The following is a 19581-nucleotide window of genomic DNA, read 5'->3' as shown; positions in this document are numbered from 1 at the left end:
GAATATCACATAACACAATTCCTCTCATTCTTATCCAAATTTGCAGACAATTCCACAAGTTCTCGCATCCATAACACCAACCGACATCGAATATTAACTTCCAATCACTGAAATTCCACATTCAATTAAAAAAAAAATTACAACAAAATCAGAATTGAACCTGATCAAACTGACGAAGCAAAAAAATCTCCTGCTCAATTTTGGACTTCATCTTAGCCCTATACTGACAAAAACTCTTAAACTGATACACAAACTCATCAACCATATCCCACAACTACTGATAGTCGGCTGCATCCTCGCGTACAGATGACAGCACCACATCTCACAGTAAAGCAAGCAAAAAACATGATCGTTATTGACAGAAGGGGCGATAGCGTCGATATAAGGCCAACGAGTGTCCTTGAATGTGCGATCGCTAATGGTGTGGAAGGTGGTTTTTTTAAGAAAAAATTCAAAAAATTAACAAAAATAAAATAAAATCTAAGAAACGGGGATGAAAATTGAAGCAAAATATGGAATTATGATTACCCATAATCTGGAAAATTGCCTATCGAGGCAGACGCCGCCGCCGTCGGGGCGGTTGAGGATGGAGGCGATTGGATGCGATTTGTTGTCCAATCATACACAAACATCATCCAGTTATCCAATTTCTCCTACTTAGAAGACCATCTTTGCGGAACGACGGCGAGGAAATCTAACCCTAGAAATGGATTAGTGTTGTTTGATGAGGGAAAAGTGAGGAGAGAGAAAAGCGAGAGGGGGATAAGAGGCTCAACAGCGATAAACAATGAAATAAGAGGGGAGAAAAAAAAAGGAAAATGGAATTATGGAGCAGTAAGAGAAATGTAATGTTATTTGGGCCTTTTGGATGGGAATACCAAAAGTGAGATTACCGAAAAGCCCTCAGCTCTTCACTTATATAATAGAGATAAATTTACCTTTTAATTTATATACTTACCTAATTTTGATAACGGTTTTTCTAATATATGCACCTAGTGCATAGGTTAAGTAATCATGCGTCAATATATTAAGCAATTAAATATATTCTCCATAGCTAATTAAGGTTAGACTTTCAGCCTTCTTATTTTTATTAACTAGTTCTTGTGCCCGTTCTACGAACGGGTCTTTTATTTGTTGTTTTATCGTATTGGGATGTTGATTGGTATTGGACGTAGCCAATTTGTTTAGAGTGCATCGGTAGTAATTAGTGTTGTTTTTCTGATGTTTTTCATGCCCAGTCTTGGTAAAAGTGTGTAGTTGTTGGTGAATAAGTAATGAATGGAAAAGAATGGTTGCCGGATATTTTTGTATTACGTGGTAGTATTGTGTGTATACAATTGTGTAGTTGAACATTGTCATTAGGTTTTCCATGAACTTAAGAAATGATTAGGTAACTAATGCAAGTATATAAAGGAATTCAAGCAATAATTTAGACAAAACACCAAGCTCCAGAAATACAAACACTAATGAGCATTTTCTAGAACACATATCCTTTCATTTAGCATAGCCAGCGGAAAATTGTAACATGGAAACTACGACACCAAGAATGAAGTATCAAGACTTTTGTTCGTCAATTCCCCCAAAACTGTAAAATGAATTATCAAGACTTTATTTGAACAAACTCATATTAAAAGGAATGAGTGAATGACACCAAGTAAATGTGATCTTTGTTCGTCAATTCCCCCAGAACTATCAAGAAATTCAACTTCTCAAACAGTGATCTTGTTGAATATCATTTTTCAAGAACGTATATTGCTAATCATACCCAATGGAAAATTGTAACCTGTATTCATTGATAATGCTAATAGCCTCTTCTAAACTATTAATATGTCAAAGAAGAAATATAATCACTACTTTACATTGAAGGCTATTTCATATGCAAAGCCCGAGAATGAGAGAAACCTTGTTGTATGCTTTCTAGGAAAGCTTAAGGAAACCCGTTTGTTTGAAATTCCTGATGACAAAATAGTGAGTGATAGAGCAATCGTGCAGCTTAAGCAAGTTGCGTATCTTGCTAAGAGGTGTTTTGAATTGAAATGGGAAGATCGCCCTACCATGACGGAGGTTGCAAGAGAAATAGATAGGATCGATGGAATATGGTCGTAAAAAATGCCCAACAATCAAACACAAACAAAACCAAGTCTTAATCACTCTTGACTGGCCACTAATTTAATCACAGGAAGTCCAACTATATAACATGAGTAAAAACACATAACTTATCTTTGATGGATAGTTGATTTTAACTTTTCCGGATATCAAAACCTGCAGTTCTTTTTCCTCAGCAAAATGACAGTAGTACTGGTGACAACTCTCAACTACAATAATCCTTCCTTAACGTTTGACTCATTTGCCACCCAACCTGTCACACTTCTCTTCACTATCAACAATAAAATTAAGTTAAATTTAAATTCTCAAATACTTTGTACTAAAACTAAATGGGGGAAAAAACCAGGGCACAACTCAACGCATGAAACACAATTTCAGAACATTTGATTTGGCTTCCCTATTCTGGTCTTGGTGCACATTCAACCTCAATCAAGCGCAATGAAACAAAAATTCCACACACAAAACAAACTAAATATTAGCATACTACTATTATTCAGAAACAAATACATCAACACTAATCAACTGAACTGGTTAACCCAAATAGGAAAAAGCTAGGAGCCCAAAAAAGGTACCTGTATCGGTCTAGCTCACGTTCATAGCAAAACTGTCGTCGTACCTACTATGTTAAATAGGGTAAGAATTGGATTTAGAGATGAGAGCCGAAATATCAGCGACCGTTTGTGTTTACATAGTGTAACCGACATAATTTACTCAATTATTAATGATTCTGGGAGGAATTGATCTATAAATGGAAGCTCATAAAGAAGATGGTGGATCAATTGAAGAGTTTTTACAATTTATGGCAAGATCAAGAGATTCTCATTCCAATTGAAGATGAAATAGGAAATGGATGAGATTAAAGATCATAAAAGAATTAATAGAGAGATTTATATCTTGTAACTGCTAATGAAATTGAAGGATGATAAATGGAGAAGTGATTGTCATAGAAATTTAGTAAATGGGGATGTCAATGGGGGAAGTTGTGGAAGACGGGAAGTTGGGGAAGGATGGTGGGTTTTGTTTGTTTTTTTTTTAAAATGGCACTAATTAGGAAGTGGTAGGATGGACACGTGGCAATAGGTTTGGTTTCCTTTTTTAAATACTAGGTATAGATTTGTTCCCTAATTACTCCTACTTTATTTTCTTCCCTTTCTTTTGCACATATTGTACTACTCTGTTGATTCTTTACCCACCATAGTCATTTCCTTAAATAAATACCCTCCAAAATGCTACTCATTTAATTTTCTTTGTTTTAGTTTTTCCATGTGTTGATTTTTTTACCCACCATAGCTATTTTCTTACATAAATGCCCTCCAAAATGCTACTCATTTAATTTTCTTTGTTTTAGCTTTTCCATGTGTAAATATGTTGTTTACCAATATTCTTCTCCTTGTATGAGACCAATATCACAACGATCAAGAACTTCATGTAGGAACAATGACTAGTAATGAACGAATAAACTTATCTTTAACCAAGTCGTGGCGTGTATGAACACTGCCCTAAAGTTGAATTTGCCCCGTTACGTACACACGGCCTCTTGACAATCAACCTCCAGGGTTACACGACATCTATCTCGTTGGTGTAGTACAAAAAGATAGATTGAAAACGAAATTGAACGTTGCCCAAAATGAATCAGAGAGTATGTGTTTGAGAGGAAAATTTTCGGAGAGCAATTTTTCTGTGTTTTCTTTGTGAAGGAGGAAGCCAAAATAAATAACGGAAGGCTGAAGAATTATTTCGGGAAGGAAATAAATTCTGTAATCAATTAGAATCAATCAACGACTCAATTTCCGGAATAAAATCTGTAACCGTTATGGAAAATATTTGGTTACCAAAATACAACAACTAGCCGTTACACGGGATTGATTGGTGGCAAAAAGGGCCCCACCCACACCCGCGAACGCGCCGCGCCACTCGCCCGAGCCCGAGCCCGAGCCCGAGCCCGGCCCGCGCGCGCGCGTGTGCGGTGGCCTAGAGCCTCCTCTCAAGTCTTCTAACAAACCTATTAGTGGAGTGAGGATATATAAAGTGGGTAAAACTCTTATTTTTTGTCAATGTGGGACAAGCACAATTTTCATTCTTTTGAAGCATCACTACCTATACTTCCAACAATCCCCCACATGATTCAAAAGAACAGGAAAAATTAGGAAGGAACGTTTTGGGCAACGGAGACTTTAGTTTTGAAAGTGTCAATGTCTTTTGGACTTGAATTAACACCCAACGCATACAAAAATATCTTACAGTCGTTTTAGGTAGATTTATCTTTGAACCTATCACGAAGTTAGTAAACTACTTTTGCGCGTTTCAACTTTTCTCAAATCAAGACTCGTTTTCGCAATTTGTAATTTTTTAGTGCCCCACAAAATACCCGGATTTTCATGAATGCTCTAGTGGTCCTAAGCCTTAAGGACTCTCATAGGGGATTGGGCGTAACCCCCACATTCACATAGGTAAGTTCATCAAGTTTGTACTGTCACAAACCACCTTTTCAAGGCTATGAACTTATTAAGAGCCTTAGCTCAACCTTACGCATATGACAGTTAGAAAAATACTACATCACTTTTATTATTAGGAAGGGTAGTAGTAACAAACATGAGTTCTTTTGTGATTTCGTTTGACCCATTGAACTTAGATTTCCTAAGATGGGTGTCCACCACAATTTAATCCACAATAGGCTTTAAACCCATTCCTTGTGCTGACTCAAGCACCATTTTTCTACAAAGGCCTTTGGTGAGAGGATCTGCAATATTCCTCTCGGACTTTACATACTCGAATGATATTACATTTTTTCTGATCAGATCTCTAACTATAGCATGCCTTAAGCGAATATGCCTTCTCTTTCCATTATAGGCTTGATTTTTCGCTACCCCAATTGCAGCTTGTGAGTCACAATGCATTGAAACTGATGGAGTTGGTTTCCCCCACAATGGAATATCAGCAAGCAAACTCCTTATCCATTCAGCTTCCTGTCCTGCCAATTCTAAAGCAATAAACTCAGATTCCATAGTAGATTTGGCAATGCAAGTTTGTTTAGATGATTTCCATGATATAGCTCCTCCAGCAAGAGTAAAAACATAGCCACTAGTAGATTGAATTTCATCACTATCCGACACCCAATTGGCATCACAATATCCCTCAAGAACACAAGGTGCTCTATGATAATGTAAACCCCAATTGATAGTGCCTTTCAAATACTTCAATAATCTAATCAATGCATTCCAGTGATCTTGATTAGGATTATGAGTATATCTACTCAATCTACTAACCGCATATGCTATATCAGGTCTAGTGTAGTTCATCAAAAACATCAAACTTCCAATAATCTTGGCATATTGTTCCTGTGATACAGAATTACCTTTGTTCTTTTTCAAATGAATACTAGAATCATATGGGGTTTGCACTGGAGTGCAGTCAAATTGACCAAATTTCTTTAAAATCTTTTCAATATAATGAGATTGGTTTAAAGACATCCCATATGAAGTTCTAGTAATCTTTATGCCAAGAATCACATCTGCCTCTCCTAAATCCTTCATCTCAAAACAAGAATTTAGGAAAGCCTTGGTTTCGTTTACTATGTCTATATTGGTACCAAAAATTAACATGTCATCCACGTATAGACATATGAAAATGCAACCAAGTTTTGAAAGTTTGGAATACACACAAGCATCAGAATCATTTACCTGAAAGCCATTAGAAATAATAGTTTGATGAAATTTGTCATACCATTGTTTAGGTGCTTGTTTTAATCCATACAATGATCTAATGAGCCTGCATACCTTATCTTCCTGTCCAGGAACAACACATCCCTCTGGTTGCTTCATATAAATTTCTTCATTCAAATCACCATTCAAAAAAGCATTTTTTACATCCATTTGATGCACAACAAGATCATGAATGGATGCAAGTGCAATTAAGACCCTAATGGTGGCAACTTTAGTGACAGGAGAATATGTATCAAAATAGTCTACACCATGCTTTTGACGATGACCTCCTACCACAAGCCTAGCTTTATACTTAATCAAGGATCCTTTTGGAGTATGTTTCTTAGTAAAAATCCACTTACTACATAAGGGCTTGCAACCTCTAGGAAGATCAGACAAAATCCAAGTGTTATTACTCATGATAGACTCAATTTCACTATTTATGGCCTCTAACCAAAAACTTGAATCAATTGACCTCATAGCTTCTCCATAGGATCTAGGGTTTTCTTCTAAGAGAAATGCATCAACTTCTTGCTCGTCTAATAACTCTTTCTCAATTAGGAAGGCAGTAATAAAATCGGGTCCAAAGCTAGACTCAGTTCTAGTTCTTTTACTCCTTCTAGGTTCTAGAGTCTCACTAGATGATGCAATGTCATGATGCACAATGGAAGGTGGAGATGCAACAGGTAAGCATGCTTGAACATTAACTTTCATAGGAAAAATATGCTCAAAAAACTCTACATCCCTTGACTCACGAATTGGTCCAAAACCAGATGCATCCTTAAGAATGAATCTATATGCAGCACTGTTGGACGCATAACCTATAAAAATACCATCCACGGTTTTAGGTCCAATCTTACTCCTTTGGAAATCAGGAAGTCCTATTTTTCCCAAACACCCCCACACTTTAAGATAACCCAAATTAGGCTTAAACCCTTTCCACAATTCATATGGGGTTTTATCTAATTTCTTATGGGGAACACGGTTAAGCACATAGCAAGCAGAAAGAATTGCCTCACCCCACATGTTAGTAGGCATACCAGAACTTATAAGCATAGCATTCATCATATCCTTAAGTGTCCTATTTTTGCGTTCAGCTATTCCATTCTGTTCTGGGGTATAAGGAGCTGTAACCTCATGAATAATCCCATTAGCTTCACAAAATTTCTTTAAAGGAGTTCCATCATATTCACCACCTCTATCTGATCTAACTCTCTTTATTTTCAGGTCTAATTGGTTTTCAACCTCAGCCTTATAAATATGGAATTTCTCTTCTGCCTCATCTTTAGTACTCAATAAATAGACCTTACAATAACGAGAAAAATCATCTACAAAGGTAATATAATAACGTTTTCCTCCTCTACTCATGGAATTCTTAAAGTCGCCTAAGTCACTATGAATTAGTTCTAGTAGGGTAGAAGATCGACATACATTCTTATTAAAGGCTTTTTTCGGGTGCTTAGCTTCTACACAAACTTCACATTTGTCAAAAGAGGTATTACTAAAATCTGGAATAAGACCAAGTTGTTTGAGTCTCTTGACAGATGCAACATTCACATGACCTAGTCTAGAATGCCATAAAGAAACTGACTCAGCAATATAAACAGAAGCAGAATTATTATTATTATCAGTCACAACATCAAGCACAAATAAACCCCCATTACAAAATCCCTTACCCACAAATTCACCATTTCTGGTAAGTACAAGTTTATCAGATTCAAAAGTTAACTTGATACTTGCTTTGTTAAGTAAAGCACCAGAAATGAGGTTCCTGCGGATATCGGGTACATGCAAAACATTTTGCAAAGCAATAGTTTTTCCAGAAGTAAGCTTTAGAAAAACTTTTCCTTTGCCAAGTACACTCACAGTGCTTGAGTTGCCCATGAAGACACATTCTCCTTCAGAAACTTTTTCATAGTCTTGAAACATTTCCTTGCTCGAACAAATGTGGCGAGTTGCTCCAGTATCAACAACCCATTCAGTCACGTTGCTCACCAGATTCACCTCGGACACAACAGCAGCAATGATGTCTTCAGTGAGATTAGCTTGAGGCTTGTTCTCCTTTGGCTTGTTCCCAGGTCCATGTCCTTGCCTGCATTCCCTAGCCGAATGACCATACTTACCGCAAGTATAGCAATTTCCTTTAAACTGCCTTTTCTCCTTGTTGTTGTTGTTCTGCCTTGTACCATGGAACTGATTTGGACCCTTGCCTTTCGGTCCCTTATTATAACCTGCATTTCTTTTAGTTTCAACAAGATTAGCAGTAGAGGAAGAATGGTCAGTAGTTTTTCCCTTGGTTTGGATACGGTTCTGCTCTTCAATCTTAATGTGGGAAACGAGTTCTTGAAGGGTAAAGTCTTTTTGTTTGTGTTTCATGGAATGGACATAGGTTTGCCAAGAAGGGGGTAATTTCTCAAGGAGACAATTGGCTTGGAAAAGCTCACAGATTTTCATACCCTCAGCAACAATATCAGCACATAAATGTTCATACTCATGAACTTGATCAAGGACAGGCTTATCATCAGTCATACGGAAATTTAACCAACGACTACAAGCATATTTCTTAGTCCCAAAATCACCAGTTCCATACTTAGTTTTCAGAGCATCCCAAATTTCCATAGCATTCTTAGACTTACTATAAATCAAATAAAGAGAAGCAGTCATGTAGTGCAACAACATCCCACGACAGGTTTTGTTATCTTTCTCAAAATCCCTAGTGGAATTAGCAGGGGCAGCAATAACAGTAAGACAATAATCTACCCCAATTTGACCCAAGAAAAACTCCATCTTATCAGACCACATCTTATAATTCTTCCCATCGAAAGGATCTAACTTAGACATATCAGGGATGAAAGGGTTGGGAAGCATGGCAGAAGTAAAAGGGATAGCAGTAGGGATATGACCAGCCATTGTAAAAATAAAACACGGAAGAAAAAATTCAACTTTAGATTGTAGGAACAATGACTAGTAATGAACGAATAAACTTATCTTTAACCAAGTCGTGGCGTGTATGAACACTGCCCTAAAGTTGAATTTGCCCCGTTACGTACACACGACCTCTTGACAATCAACCTCCAGGGTTACACGACATCTATCTCGTTGGTGTAGTACAAAAAGATAGATTGAAAACGAAATTGAACGTTTCCCAAAATGAATCAGAGAGTATGTGTTTGAGAGGAAAATTTTCGGAGAGCAATTTTTCTGTGTTTTCTTTGTGAAGGAGGAAGCCAAAATAAATAACGGAAGGCTGAAGAATTATTTCGGGAAGGAAATAAATTCGGTAATCAATTAGAATCAATCAACGACTCAATTTCCGGAATAAAATCTGTAACCGTTATGGAAAATATTCGGTTACCAAAATACAACAACTAGCCGTTACACGGGATTGATTGGTGGCAAAAAGGGCCCCACCCGCACCCGCGAACGCGCCGCGCCACTCGCCCGAGCCCGGCCCCCGCGCGCGCGCGCGTGTGCGGTGGCCTAGAGCCTCCTCTCAAGTCTTCTAACAAACCTATTAGTGGAGTGAGGATATATAAAGTGGGTAAAACTCTTATTTTTTGTCAATGTGGGACAAGCACAATTTTCATTCTTTTGAAGCATCACTACCTATACTTCCAACACTTCATATATGAATTTTTCCTAAACATGGATAATCTACTGCCCAGTAGTCCGCTTTCGCTCCTACGATATTTTTTTTGTTTTTTTTAACCCACCATTTTCCCACCAAACTAAACTAACATGTTTAGTTTGCAGCAAACCATCTATATATGACCATGATCATACCAAAGTAACTATAAGAGCATACGACAACATCCCATTCATAAGGGGAAAAAATATTGATCAAAGTGTTTATATAAACCTTACAATATGATTCTAAATAAAATAGTGTAACATAACACAAGAATGTCGTAATACACTAATCTAAATCGTTAAAGTGAAAATAGGATTTATATCCTCTGAGAATCCATTTTACTCTTTTTTTATACATGATTTACATTATTATTCTCCTTATCCGGACAACTTGTCACGTTGTGGCCGTTTTTCCTTCAAAAACTACAACCTCTAGCCTGCTTGACTCGCTCCTTCCACCAATTTCACATTTTGTCTTGAGACGACCTTGTTTTAATTTTACTTTGGAGGCTTTCCAATTGAATTAATAATTTTGGGTTTTTAAATATTATAATACAACCCTTCAATAATAGGTGTTTCTCTAGTACATACAAAAACAACTCTACTTGATTTATGAAACTCATCACGTTTCCAACGCAATGGTAAGTATGTAGCCGGTATCTCAAAATAGTCCTTATGGAGTAATTTACTCAACATGACGACAAAGAATACCCCAAAATTATAAATGCTTACAACTACAAGCAACCATGTCGTCATTCCATGACACGTTGTGCTTTTATGAAAATGGTTGTTTATAATGTTTCACTACGAATCCACCTTAATTTTCTCACATATCTTATACAGGGTTGCTCATGCAAATTGTTATTGAAACTTTTTGAAAGAAAGTTTTGTGAATGTATTATAAACTTGCTCCTCCAAATGAGACATAGTTCTAAGAGAGGAACCCCTATATGTATCAAACATGGTATGGTGTAATTATTTATTCTCAATAGCCAGATCAACCTACATTTTAAAATAAAAAAATTAAAAGAATCAATCTACTGCTACTGAAACAACAAATATAAGAAAGAGTACCCATATGCAATTTCCAAATTCTTATTTCAATACGATTAAGAACAATACACTTGCTTGTTTGATAAGTTGCATTAAACATGAGCGTGATGACGTAAAACGTTTCACAAAAGCATTTATACTCTCCGATCTCCCGGTAATAGTTATACCACCAAAAAAATTGCCACGGAGATATGCCGGCACCCAATATATATACTTTGACTGCATATAAGCCTTTAACATACTTATTTTCCTCTAAATTGAATTTGGAAATAACAATAGGCCATTCTTTTTCAAAATCATCAACATTGTCAAGCTTGTAAAGTTTGTAAAAATATGCACACCAAGATGAATATTCGTGTCGAAGAATTGCCTTAAACCAACCACTAAATTTTTCAGTAATGTCCCATATACAATATATATGCATGTTTTGTGAGTGGCATCACAATTGTTATTTCTTGAGTCATCCATGAATCTTGGTCGATGATAATTGTCTTTGGTATCATTTTCATAAGAATAAAAAAAGTATGCACCAAAAATAAAAATAAAAGAGTTATCAACTAAAATTAATTAAAAGTTAATTATATTCAAGAAAAAAAATTGTAATTAGTAACCTTCATTAACCAACGAAATGTTGCCACGGTCTCGTTGCGAAGGAGGGCACATCCAAATAATATAGTCCTTTCATCATTGTCAATTTCCTATGAGAATTCCAAAAGGCATATCATAAGAATTCACCCTATAAGTAGTGTCAAAAGCAATAATATCTCTGGACTCTTGATACCATATTCAAAACAATAAGCAGGTGGCCAAAAATATTTTTTAGTCTATTTTGATCATCAACCGTGAATTAATACTGGAAGCTTGAGTTATCCTCCTTGGCAAGCTTACAAAAATCTAGAAGATCATTAGCACAATCTTTTATATTTCTTGGCAAATTCTGTTTAAGAAATTATGAATGTCTTTGTGAAGAAAGGGAAGATCTCCATGCTTTATATTTTTGTCAAGCTCCATAACTCGCATTATTTTCTTTACAGTAAGTGAAGCTTCTTTTAATAATAGAATCCGATATCTTCCTCAGTAATGTTGCGGTAAGATGGAAGAAAGCGCACTTGTTCTATAGGTAACAAATCATGATTGTGTTGGGATATAAATTGTATAACTTGTCACTCTTCCGGAAAACGAAGGACTTTTTTAGTTTGATTCTCATAACAGCTTTACACCCACACCTTAGAGATTCTCTATTTCGTTGCTCCTTAGATGGGTCAACAAATTTTATCTGTGAAAATCCTTCACGGTGACAAGTGAAATCTCGTCTTTTCATTTTACCTTCTTTATTGATAAACCAACCTTTTCGAGCTAAAAAGCCACTTCTTTTAGCATAATTCTCAAAAACGTATGAGCTTCTTCTTGAGTAAGAAAAGATTGCCCAACAAAAGGCACAAAAAAGTTGATATGTAACCTTCTCACAATCTTCTCCACTTAAGTCCACCGTATATTTCTCGTATATACTCATTAATTAATGAAATCAAGTCCGGAGTCATCACATAATTCATCTTCCGGAGTATAGTTTAAATCAATAATTTTAAACCTATAATGTGATATTGACATGATAAAAACAAGAATGTCAAAATTCAACTAGATAAAAACCATATTACACAGTAAAATGTACATCGATTTTATCATTTATTTGATATTTATACTCAACTACAGTGATTGTCAAGCTATTAATTATTCAACTTTTCTCCACAAAAGGCTAACTAGTTAGAGGATTGATACAATACATATTCTCATATGAACCTAACTATTGCAAACTCATGCACGACAATACTAGTACTAATCTCAATCTATCTCATATGATATAATCTCAATTAAATTTTACTCGTCGGAACTATCCATCCAAAAAAATTTATAACGAATGACAATAAAGGATATAGAATGTGTCATACCTGCTACAACTTATATTTGATGACGCTGAAAATCGTTGATTTGAAACAGACTCCATTTATCTCTAATAATTGAATGGCTTGGTTATTCTTATATGCTAATTTATTGGCTGGAATGAAAGTAAAAAGAAAAGAAGAGTTTGGAGGGGAAAGCTAAAACCAAAAAAATTAAAAAGAATTTTTTTTTTTTACGCAGCGCACATTTTGGAGGGCATTTATTAAGGAAATAGATATGGTGGGTAAAGAATCAACGGAGTAGTACAATATATGCAAACGAAAGGGAAGAAAATAAAGTAGTAGTATAATTAGGGATAATAAAAATAAGAAGGCTGAAAATCTAACCTTAATTAGCTATGGAGACTATATTTAATTGCTTTATATATTGAAGCAATGATTACTTAACCTATGCACTAGGTGCATAGGTTTGAATAACCGTTTTGATAATTTTGGAGACCTCGCACCCAACAACTAGTTTTATAAAAGAAAAACAGAAAATACCTATACTTTTCCACCAAAATATTTACCAAAATATAATGAAAATTTGGTGAAACACTACATTTAAGTTTGATGGTTTTGTGAATTGCTATCTTTTAAAAAGAAAATTATATTTTACTATCTTATAAGTTTGGTTTGTTTGACTAAGGTAGTGTTCTCTTCACATGAATTTCACTTATCTTATCTTATTGACCTTTATCTTATCTTATCTAAACTTATTGACCCTTATCTTATCTTATCTTATTGACTCTTATCTTATCTTATTGAAACTTATAATATTACCTTATGTAATATTTACTTTATTTTATCTTGTCTTATCTTATTGGTCCTGAACTTATCTTATCTTATTGACCTTGAACTTATATTATCTTATCTTATCTAAACTTATTGGCCGTTATTTTATCTTATTTTATTTTATCTTATTAGACCTCAAATAAGTAAAAATACTCAAATAAGTGAAAATAAGGTGAAGAGGAGAACAGAGGCTAACACTACCCTTTGACGTTTTTTTGTTAATGTTTTTCGTCTTTGAACTACACAACAACGGTTATATAATATGGCAAATGAACAAAACTACAAATGAAAAGAGATATTTAAAAGAATAGAAAAATCACGACGGATAACTTTAATGAAAAACGTCAAATTATATTGTTTGTCAAACAAATCAAACTTATAAATTAGTTAATTTTTTTTTTAAAAAGCTATGATAACAATTCACAAACTCACCAAACTTAAAAATAGGCTCCGTTTGGTAAGGCGTATGATTTTTCACGGAAAACATTTTTTAAGGGAAAACACAATTCCAAACTAGTTTTCCTTTGTTTGGTATCTTAAAGGAAAATGGGAGAAGATGGTGAAGATAGGGGGAAGAAAGGAGAGGGAGTTGAGTCATGTAAAATTGTTTTACATCCCTTACCCAACCAAACAACGTAAAATGACTGAAAAGGGGAAAATCGTTTTCCATGAAAACGTTTTTCACAAAATTTCCAAATATAATTGAAATGTTATCCGATCAATCAATGAGATTATACTCGGGTAGGTCCTTCAAGTGGAGAAATGACAAGAAATGAGAAACATGTGGTCGTAATTCTCCATTGTCGTCTTCTCGAATTTCCCTGCACATTTGGAACTTCTTCACGACTATTCTACCTCATGCTTGCACGCAAACTCCTCTCTCTTTCTCTCTCCTCAATTCCCAAACTCAATCCTCCATTTTCATGAAATTCCACTAAAACTTCACCTTTTCTTCAGTCAATAATCCCAACAATGGCGTTATTTTCTCTCTCTACCACGACCCCTACTCCAACTTCTCTCACTAAAACCTTCTCTGCCCTCCCCTTTCTCACTCCTCACCCCCGCAAAACCCAGATCACCCACTCTTCCTCTTCAAGAAGATTCTCGAAGCTTCCGTTACTACGAGTCAGTGCCCCATCGCAAACAATTAGCTCTTCTGAAGAGGAAGTCCTCGACTTCTCAGACGACGTCATTTCTCCAGAAACTGAAGAAACAGAGGAATCGTCGAAGTTCACATGGCGGGATCATTGGTACCCAGTCTCTCTCCTCGAAGACCTCGATGCTCGTGTCCCTACCCCTTTCCAACTGCTTGGGCGCGACGTCGTATTGTGGTTTGAGAAATCGAGTAATCAATGGGTTGCTTTTGATGACAAATGCCCACACCGTCTCGCTCCTCTATCCGTAAGAATTTGACAAAATTTGCCGGATTTCGTGTTTTTTATTTGATTTGATGAAATGGGATTATTATATTTTTGTTTGATGTGTTGATTTGTTGAATTGGGTCTTTTTTAATCCTTCAATTTTGGTCGATTGTAGTGGAATTGAAATTTAATGATAATGCGAAAATTTGGATGATTTTGTTAGGAAGGGAGGATAGATGAGAACGGGGATTTGCAGTGTTCGTATCATGGTTGGTCTTTTAATGGGGGTGGGGCGTGTACTCGGATTCCGCAAGCCCGATCAGAGGGTCCGGAAGCTCGGGCCGTGAAGTCGCCTAGAGCCTGTGCCACTAGGTTCCCGACTATGGTGTCTCAAGGCTTGCTCTTTGTTTGGCCTGATGAGAATGGGTGGGAGAGAGCTAGTGCCACTCAACCTCCTAGGTAACTAATCCTAATCTCTTGGAATTATGAATTACAAGTAGTGCTTTTTATGATCCCTCAAAAAAAAAAAAAAAAAGAGTAGTGTTTTTTATGATTTTGAGGTTTTAATTGATAATCTGCCCGGAATCAATAATGTTAATGCTCAATGGGCAATATTGGCTTCAATGGCAACACAAACATTAGCTGGTGCACTCGGCAGCACATACTATATAGTTGGGGTAACAAAAACTGCATTGTTAGATGCAAGTGACATAAATTGTTAAGTTTTTTGTGTCATGCCTTGCATACAAACATGTCGTTTGTGCTGTTGAGTGTATCCGTTTAAGGCTGTGGTGCTCTTTGCACCCGAGCCATAGGTGATGCCATAGAGACCAACTTTAGTGTAACTTGAAGACGTAATGTGACAACTAGATTAAGACACGAGAAATATATTATACATCATATGAAGTATTGATTATATAATAAGATGGTGATGCTATGAAGTGCTGAAGTGACTGATGTATGCATAATATTATGGTTATGCTTCAGTTTTTTTGTAAATTATATTCATTATTCAGTTAATTATTAGTAAGTTGATGGTTAGGTGTAAGATGGTTGTTTGTCAGCTTAGTTATTGTAGTTCTCCAAGCTGTAAAGTGAGTGGCGTATGTAGTATTTTATTCGTTGGATATCTAATGTTTGTCGTTGCACTCGTGTGTTTCAACATTTAATTAATTGTCTAAATTAGTTTGCTGATTTGGGGTTGTATTGTTTATTGGTTAGGTTGCCAGATGACTTTGATAAGCCTGAGTTTGCTACAGTATCGATCCAGCGTGATTTGTATTACGGTTATGACACTTTGATGGAGAATGTCGCTGATCCCTCGCACATCGACTTTGCTCATCACAAGGTCCACTTCAATATTGGAACATTATGTTTGTAGTTGACCTTTATGTATGTGAAATATGGTTTAGGCTAAGGTTACCGCCTCAGTTGTCTCTGGTTTAGAATTTTGCTTTCCATAATCGCATTTGATCAAAGCAATTTGTCACTAAGCTTCCTCCCCATAAGTTTTTGATTTCAAGCTAAAATGGGAAAAGTGTACATGCTTCTCAACTTAAACTTAAAAGTACATGCTTAGATCTCTAAATTTTGTTTTAAAGTTATCTAAAACAGACTTAAAATCCATGAAGTGACAGTTACTGTATTTTTTAGGCTTCCCATGGGTCTTATCCATTGTCGCTTACCAGGACTAAAAGACGTACCATTTAACAGATTATGAGTCAGGCACTCAGGCCATTTCTCTAAACTTTAAAGCGTAACTAAGAAGCATACAGGACTTTTCTAAAATAGTAGCTGGCCATTTCAATGCTAACAGGCAACTAACATGAATCCACATCATATGCAACTGCTATCATAGTTCATTGCTTTTTTGTAATGTAACTCGATGGCAGCTTTAATTAGTTGGGTGTTTTATATATTTCTTGAAATGCTTCTGCTTACTGCATATCTTCCATATTTCATTTACTAAACTCTGAGATGATAATGGCGTGTCAGCAGTGATCCATTACCACTTTGATTATTGGTGACCCTTTGGAATTGTTGTGTTAATTGACTGTATTAGTAATTGCATGTTAAAGATAGTCCTTAGAAGCTGAATGCTCTTTGCTGTTCCTGACTCCATCCCTGCATGCTTTGTCCCGAATCCAGGTTACAGGAAGGAGGGACAGGGCCAAGCCTTTGCCATTCAAGGTTGAATCTAGTGGTTCTTGGGGCTTTACTGGAGCCAATGATGGTAACCCAAAAATAAGTTCTGATTTTATCGCACCTTGTTACTATATGAATAAGTAAGTCTGAGATTAACATTTCTGGTAAATATTTTTGTATGCTACTCTGGTATAGTACTGGGTTAATTTAATTGTGTTATAATGGGTTTAAGAAATCTCTTGGTATGACATTTGTATTTCTGATGCATTACTTTCTTGTTCATAAAGAAAATCTTAGTAGTTAGTATGCCTTGTCTAGAGCCTGAAAGAAAACCGTGATCCAATATCGAGTAGATAGTTTTTTCTTCTGTTTTTGTCATGATTCTTTAGCATAGTCGTTGTTTTTCTCAACATAAAATTAGTAACTATTGTAACGTGTAACTCCTTTTATCCTAAAAGATGTGTCCTGATTTACATTCGATCTTTAGGAAGTTGAAAGCAAGATATCATTAGAAAATCAACTTTTGAGTACAAGAAAATTTGATAGCTACTTTGATATGTCTTTGCAAATAGCGCGCCTGTTAAGACTTGAAGATGCTTAATAGTATTGTGTTTAGATTGAACAATTAAACTAGTTGTTTAAAAATGTGTTAATTTTTTTTCCATGGTCCAGGATAGAGATAGATACAAAGCTTCCTATAGTTGGTGACCAGAATTGGACGATATGGATATGCTCCTTCAACATACCAATGGCACCTGGCAAGACACGTTCAATTGTTTGTAGTGCTCGTAACTTTTTCCAGTTGACAGTGCCGGGCACTTCTTGGTGGCAGGTGAGTGGGAAGTTCTAGGTGTTGAAAAGATGATTCCAGCATTTGTTTATCGCATTTCTGGCACATGCCTGAAAACACACGCATTATTTATGTTTGTTTCCAAGTGATTTCTTCTTTATAAATAATCTCCTAGTGTGAGATATTTAATCGTACAAACTTCTGGTTCTTTTTTCTGTTAAATTTAGACCTAGACATTAGGTGTCAGATATTTCTGTGGTTCATGTTGTCTCAAGACTTCCTTTATCATTTTCGCATATGTCTTCACCGTTCCTTCCTCTGCACATACCTAATCCATAATGCTTTATAATTGGAGTAGTAAGGTGCTTTAATAGGAGTATAAACTAGCTGCAGGAATCTTGGATTTTCTCCTCCTTAGAAGAGGATTGGAGCTCAAGTATCATCTTTTGTGCCGTGCGCCACTGTACACGTGTTCTTATTTGTGGTTGGTTCTGATTGTTTTAGGTGGTTCCAAGATGGCATGAACATTGGACGTCAAACAAAGTGTATGACGGAGATATGATTGTGCTTCAGGGTCAAGAAAAAGTCTTCCTTTCTAAATCAACAGAGGATTCTGAAGATATTAATGCCCAATATACGAAAATAACATTCACACCAACTCAGGCAGATCGTTTTGTTTTAGCGTTTCGTAACTGGCTGAGACGGCATGGCAATGGGCAACCTGAATGGTTTGGTACCGTAAGCCAACAACCACTACCATCATTAGTTTTGTCTAAACGCCAGGTGAGTAAACGCCATGCTGTGAGTCCTGTGACTCTGTTTTGTAAAGTATAGTAATCAAACTTTTGCCTAAAATAATTGGTTCTGCAAAATAACACATAACTTGTGGTTGTAATGCCTGTTTGTGTTGTATGCAGATGCTGGATAGATTCGAGCAGCACACCCAGAAGTGTTCATCATGTAAAGGAGCTTACGAGGCTTTCCAAACTTGGCAGAAAATACTGATAGCAACAGCCATCATATTTGCTGCAACAGCAGGCATTCCTTCAGCATTGCAGTTGCGATTAATCTTAAGTGGGCTTGCGATTATTAGTGCTGCTGGTGCTTATACTTTGTATGAGCTTCAGAAGAACTTTGTGTTTGTTGATTATGTACACGCTGACATTGACTAGTGCTGTTACGCCAGCAGTCAGCAGAGAGAGAGTCACATTTCCGTATAGCCATTCATAGGTAGGTTTCCCAAACTATTCTTTGCCATTAATGTTTACGCGATGTAGATAGTTTTGCCGTTGTTGTACTGTTATAAGTGCGGAGAATTAATTGGTAGAAGGAAAGTATGTCAAATTTTTGTACTGAAATACTGTTAGTTCTCCTTCCTCCATCTTTTATATCACAGCTAATACTAGCTGCATCAACCTTAGATAATTATGCTATGCACAAATCAGCGTCTAGAACAGAAATTGTGAAGAAGTTCATAAAAGCAGTATAAAAGAGACTAATAGAAATTAGGTGATGAGCAAAAATAAAGTGAATAATTTGAAGTTTCTGAAAGAAGCAAAAATTATTCTGAAAATAGCATGAAGTATGCTATTCCAACTATAAGGCTAGTACGTCCTTGAAAAGTCCTAGAAAACATTATGAAAAATGAAAAATGAAAAATAGCATCTCACTCGATCAGTTATTTGCAATGGGTTTTAGCAAGTTTGAAAATGAAGGGGTGGTGAGCCTTGATGATAGGGCAAGCCTTCCTGAGCTTGCGTAGGGCGGTGCAACATTCATGACTAAAGGAAATCTTGTGTGACTTGTAGTACTTTCGAACATCATCCGAGCAAGACTTCAAATGTGGGTTGTGGACCGCCTTGTAGCACTTGTTCGTGGCGTTGTTGAAGACAGGTGCAGAGACTGGAGGGTGGAACAATAAATCAGTATATGCAGCATTATCGATGTAATTATCGTTATGCTTATCAGTATCATCGTTGCTTAGCTCCCGTGCTTGTGCCGTTGTAATGGCCATAAACAAGGCTAGAATAGCGAAAACAAGCTTCATTCTGGATGAGTTTTTT

The 19581-nt window shown here is 36.2% G+C and overlaps 1 protein-coding gene across 1 annotated transcript; it reads left to right on the top strand.

Annotated features, from left to right (window-relative positions):
- The first annotated feature begins 13984 nt into the window (after positions 1-13984).
- LOC110787958 (pheophorbide a oxygenase, chloroplastic) lies at positions 13985-18876 on the top strand. The gene is made up of 7 exons (XM_021992597.2): positions 13985-14623; positions 14807-15042; positions 15805-15931; positions 16732-16868; positions 17401-17560; positions 18023-18301; positions 18436-18876. Exons 1-7 carry the CDS (start codon positions 14195-14197, stop codon positions 18688-18690), a joined length of 1623 nt encoding a protein of 540 aa, XP_021848289.1. The 5' UTR covers positions 13985-14194; the 3' UTR covers positions 18691-18876.
- The last annotated feature ends 705 nt before the right edge of the window (positions 18877-19581 follow it).

The sequence above is a fragment of the Spinacia oleracea genome, chromosome 2 (assembly GCF_020520425.1).
Source record: "Spinacia oleracea cultivar Varoflay chromosome 2, BTI_SOV_V1, whole genome shotgun sequence".
In the NCBI taxonomy this organism is placed as follows: Eukaryota; Viridiplantae; Streptophyta; class Magnoliopsida; order Caryophyllales; family Amaranthaceae; genus Spinacia; species Spinacia oleracea.
The sequence above is the reverse complement of the archived record's forward strand: the minus strand, read 5'-3'. Positions and strand labels throughout refer to the sequence as shown.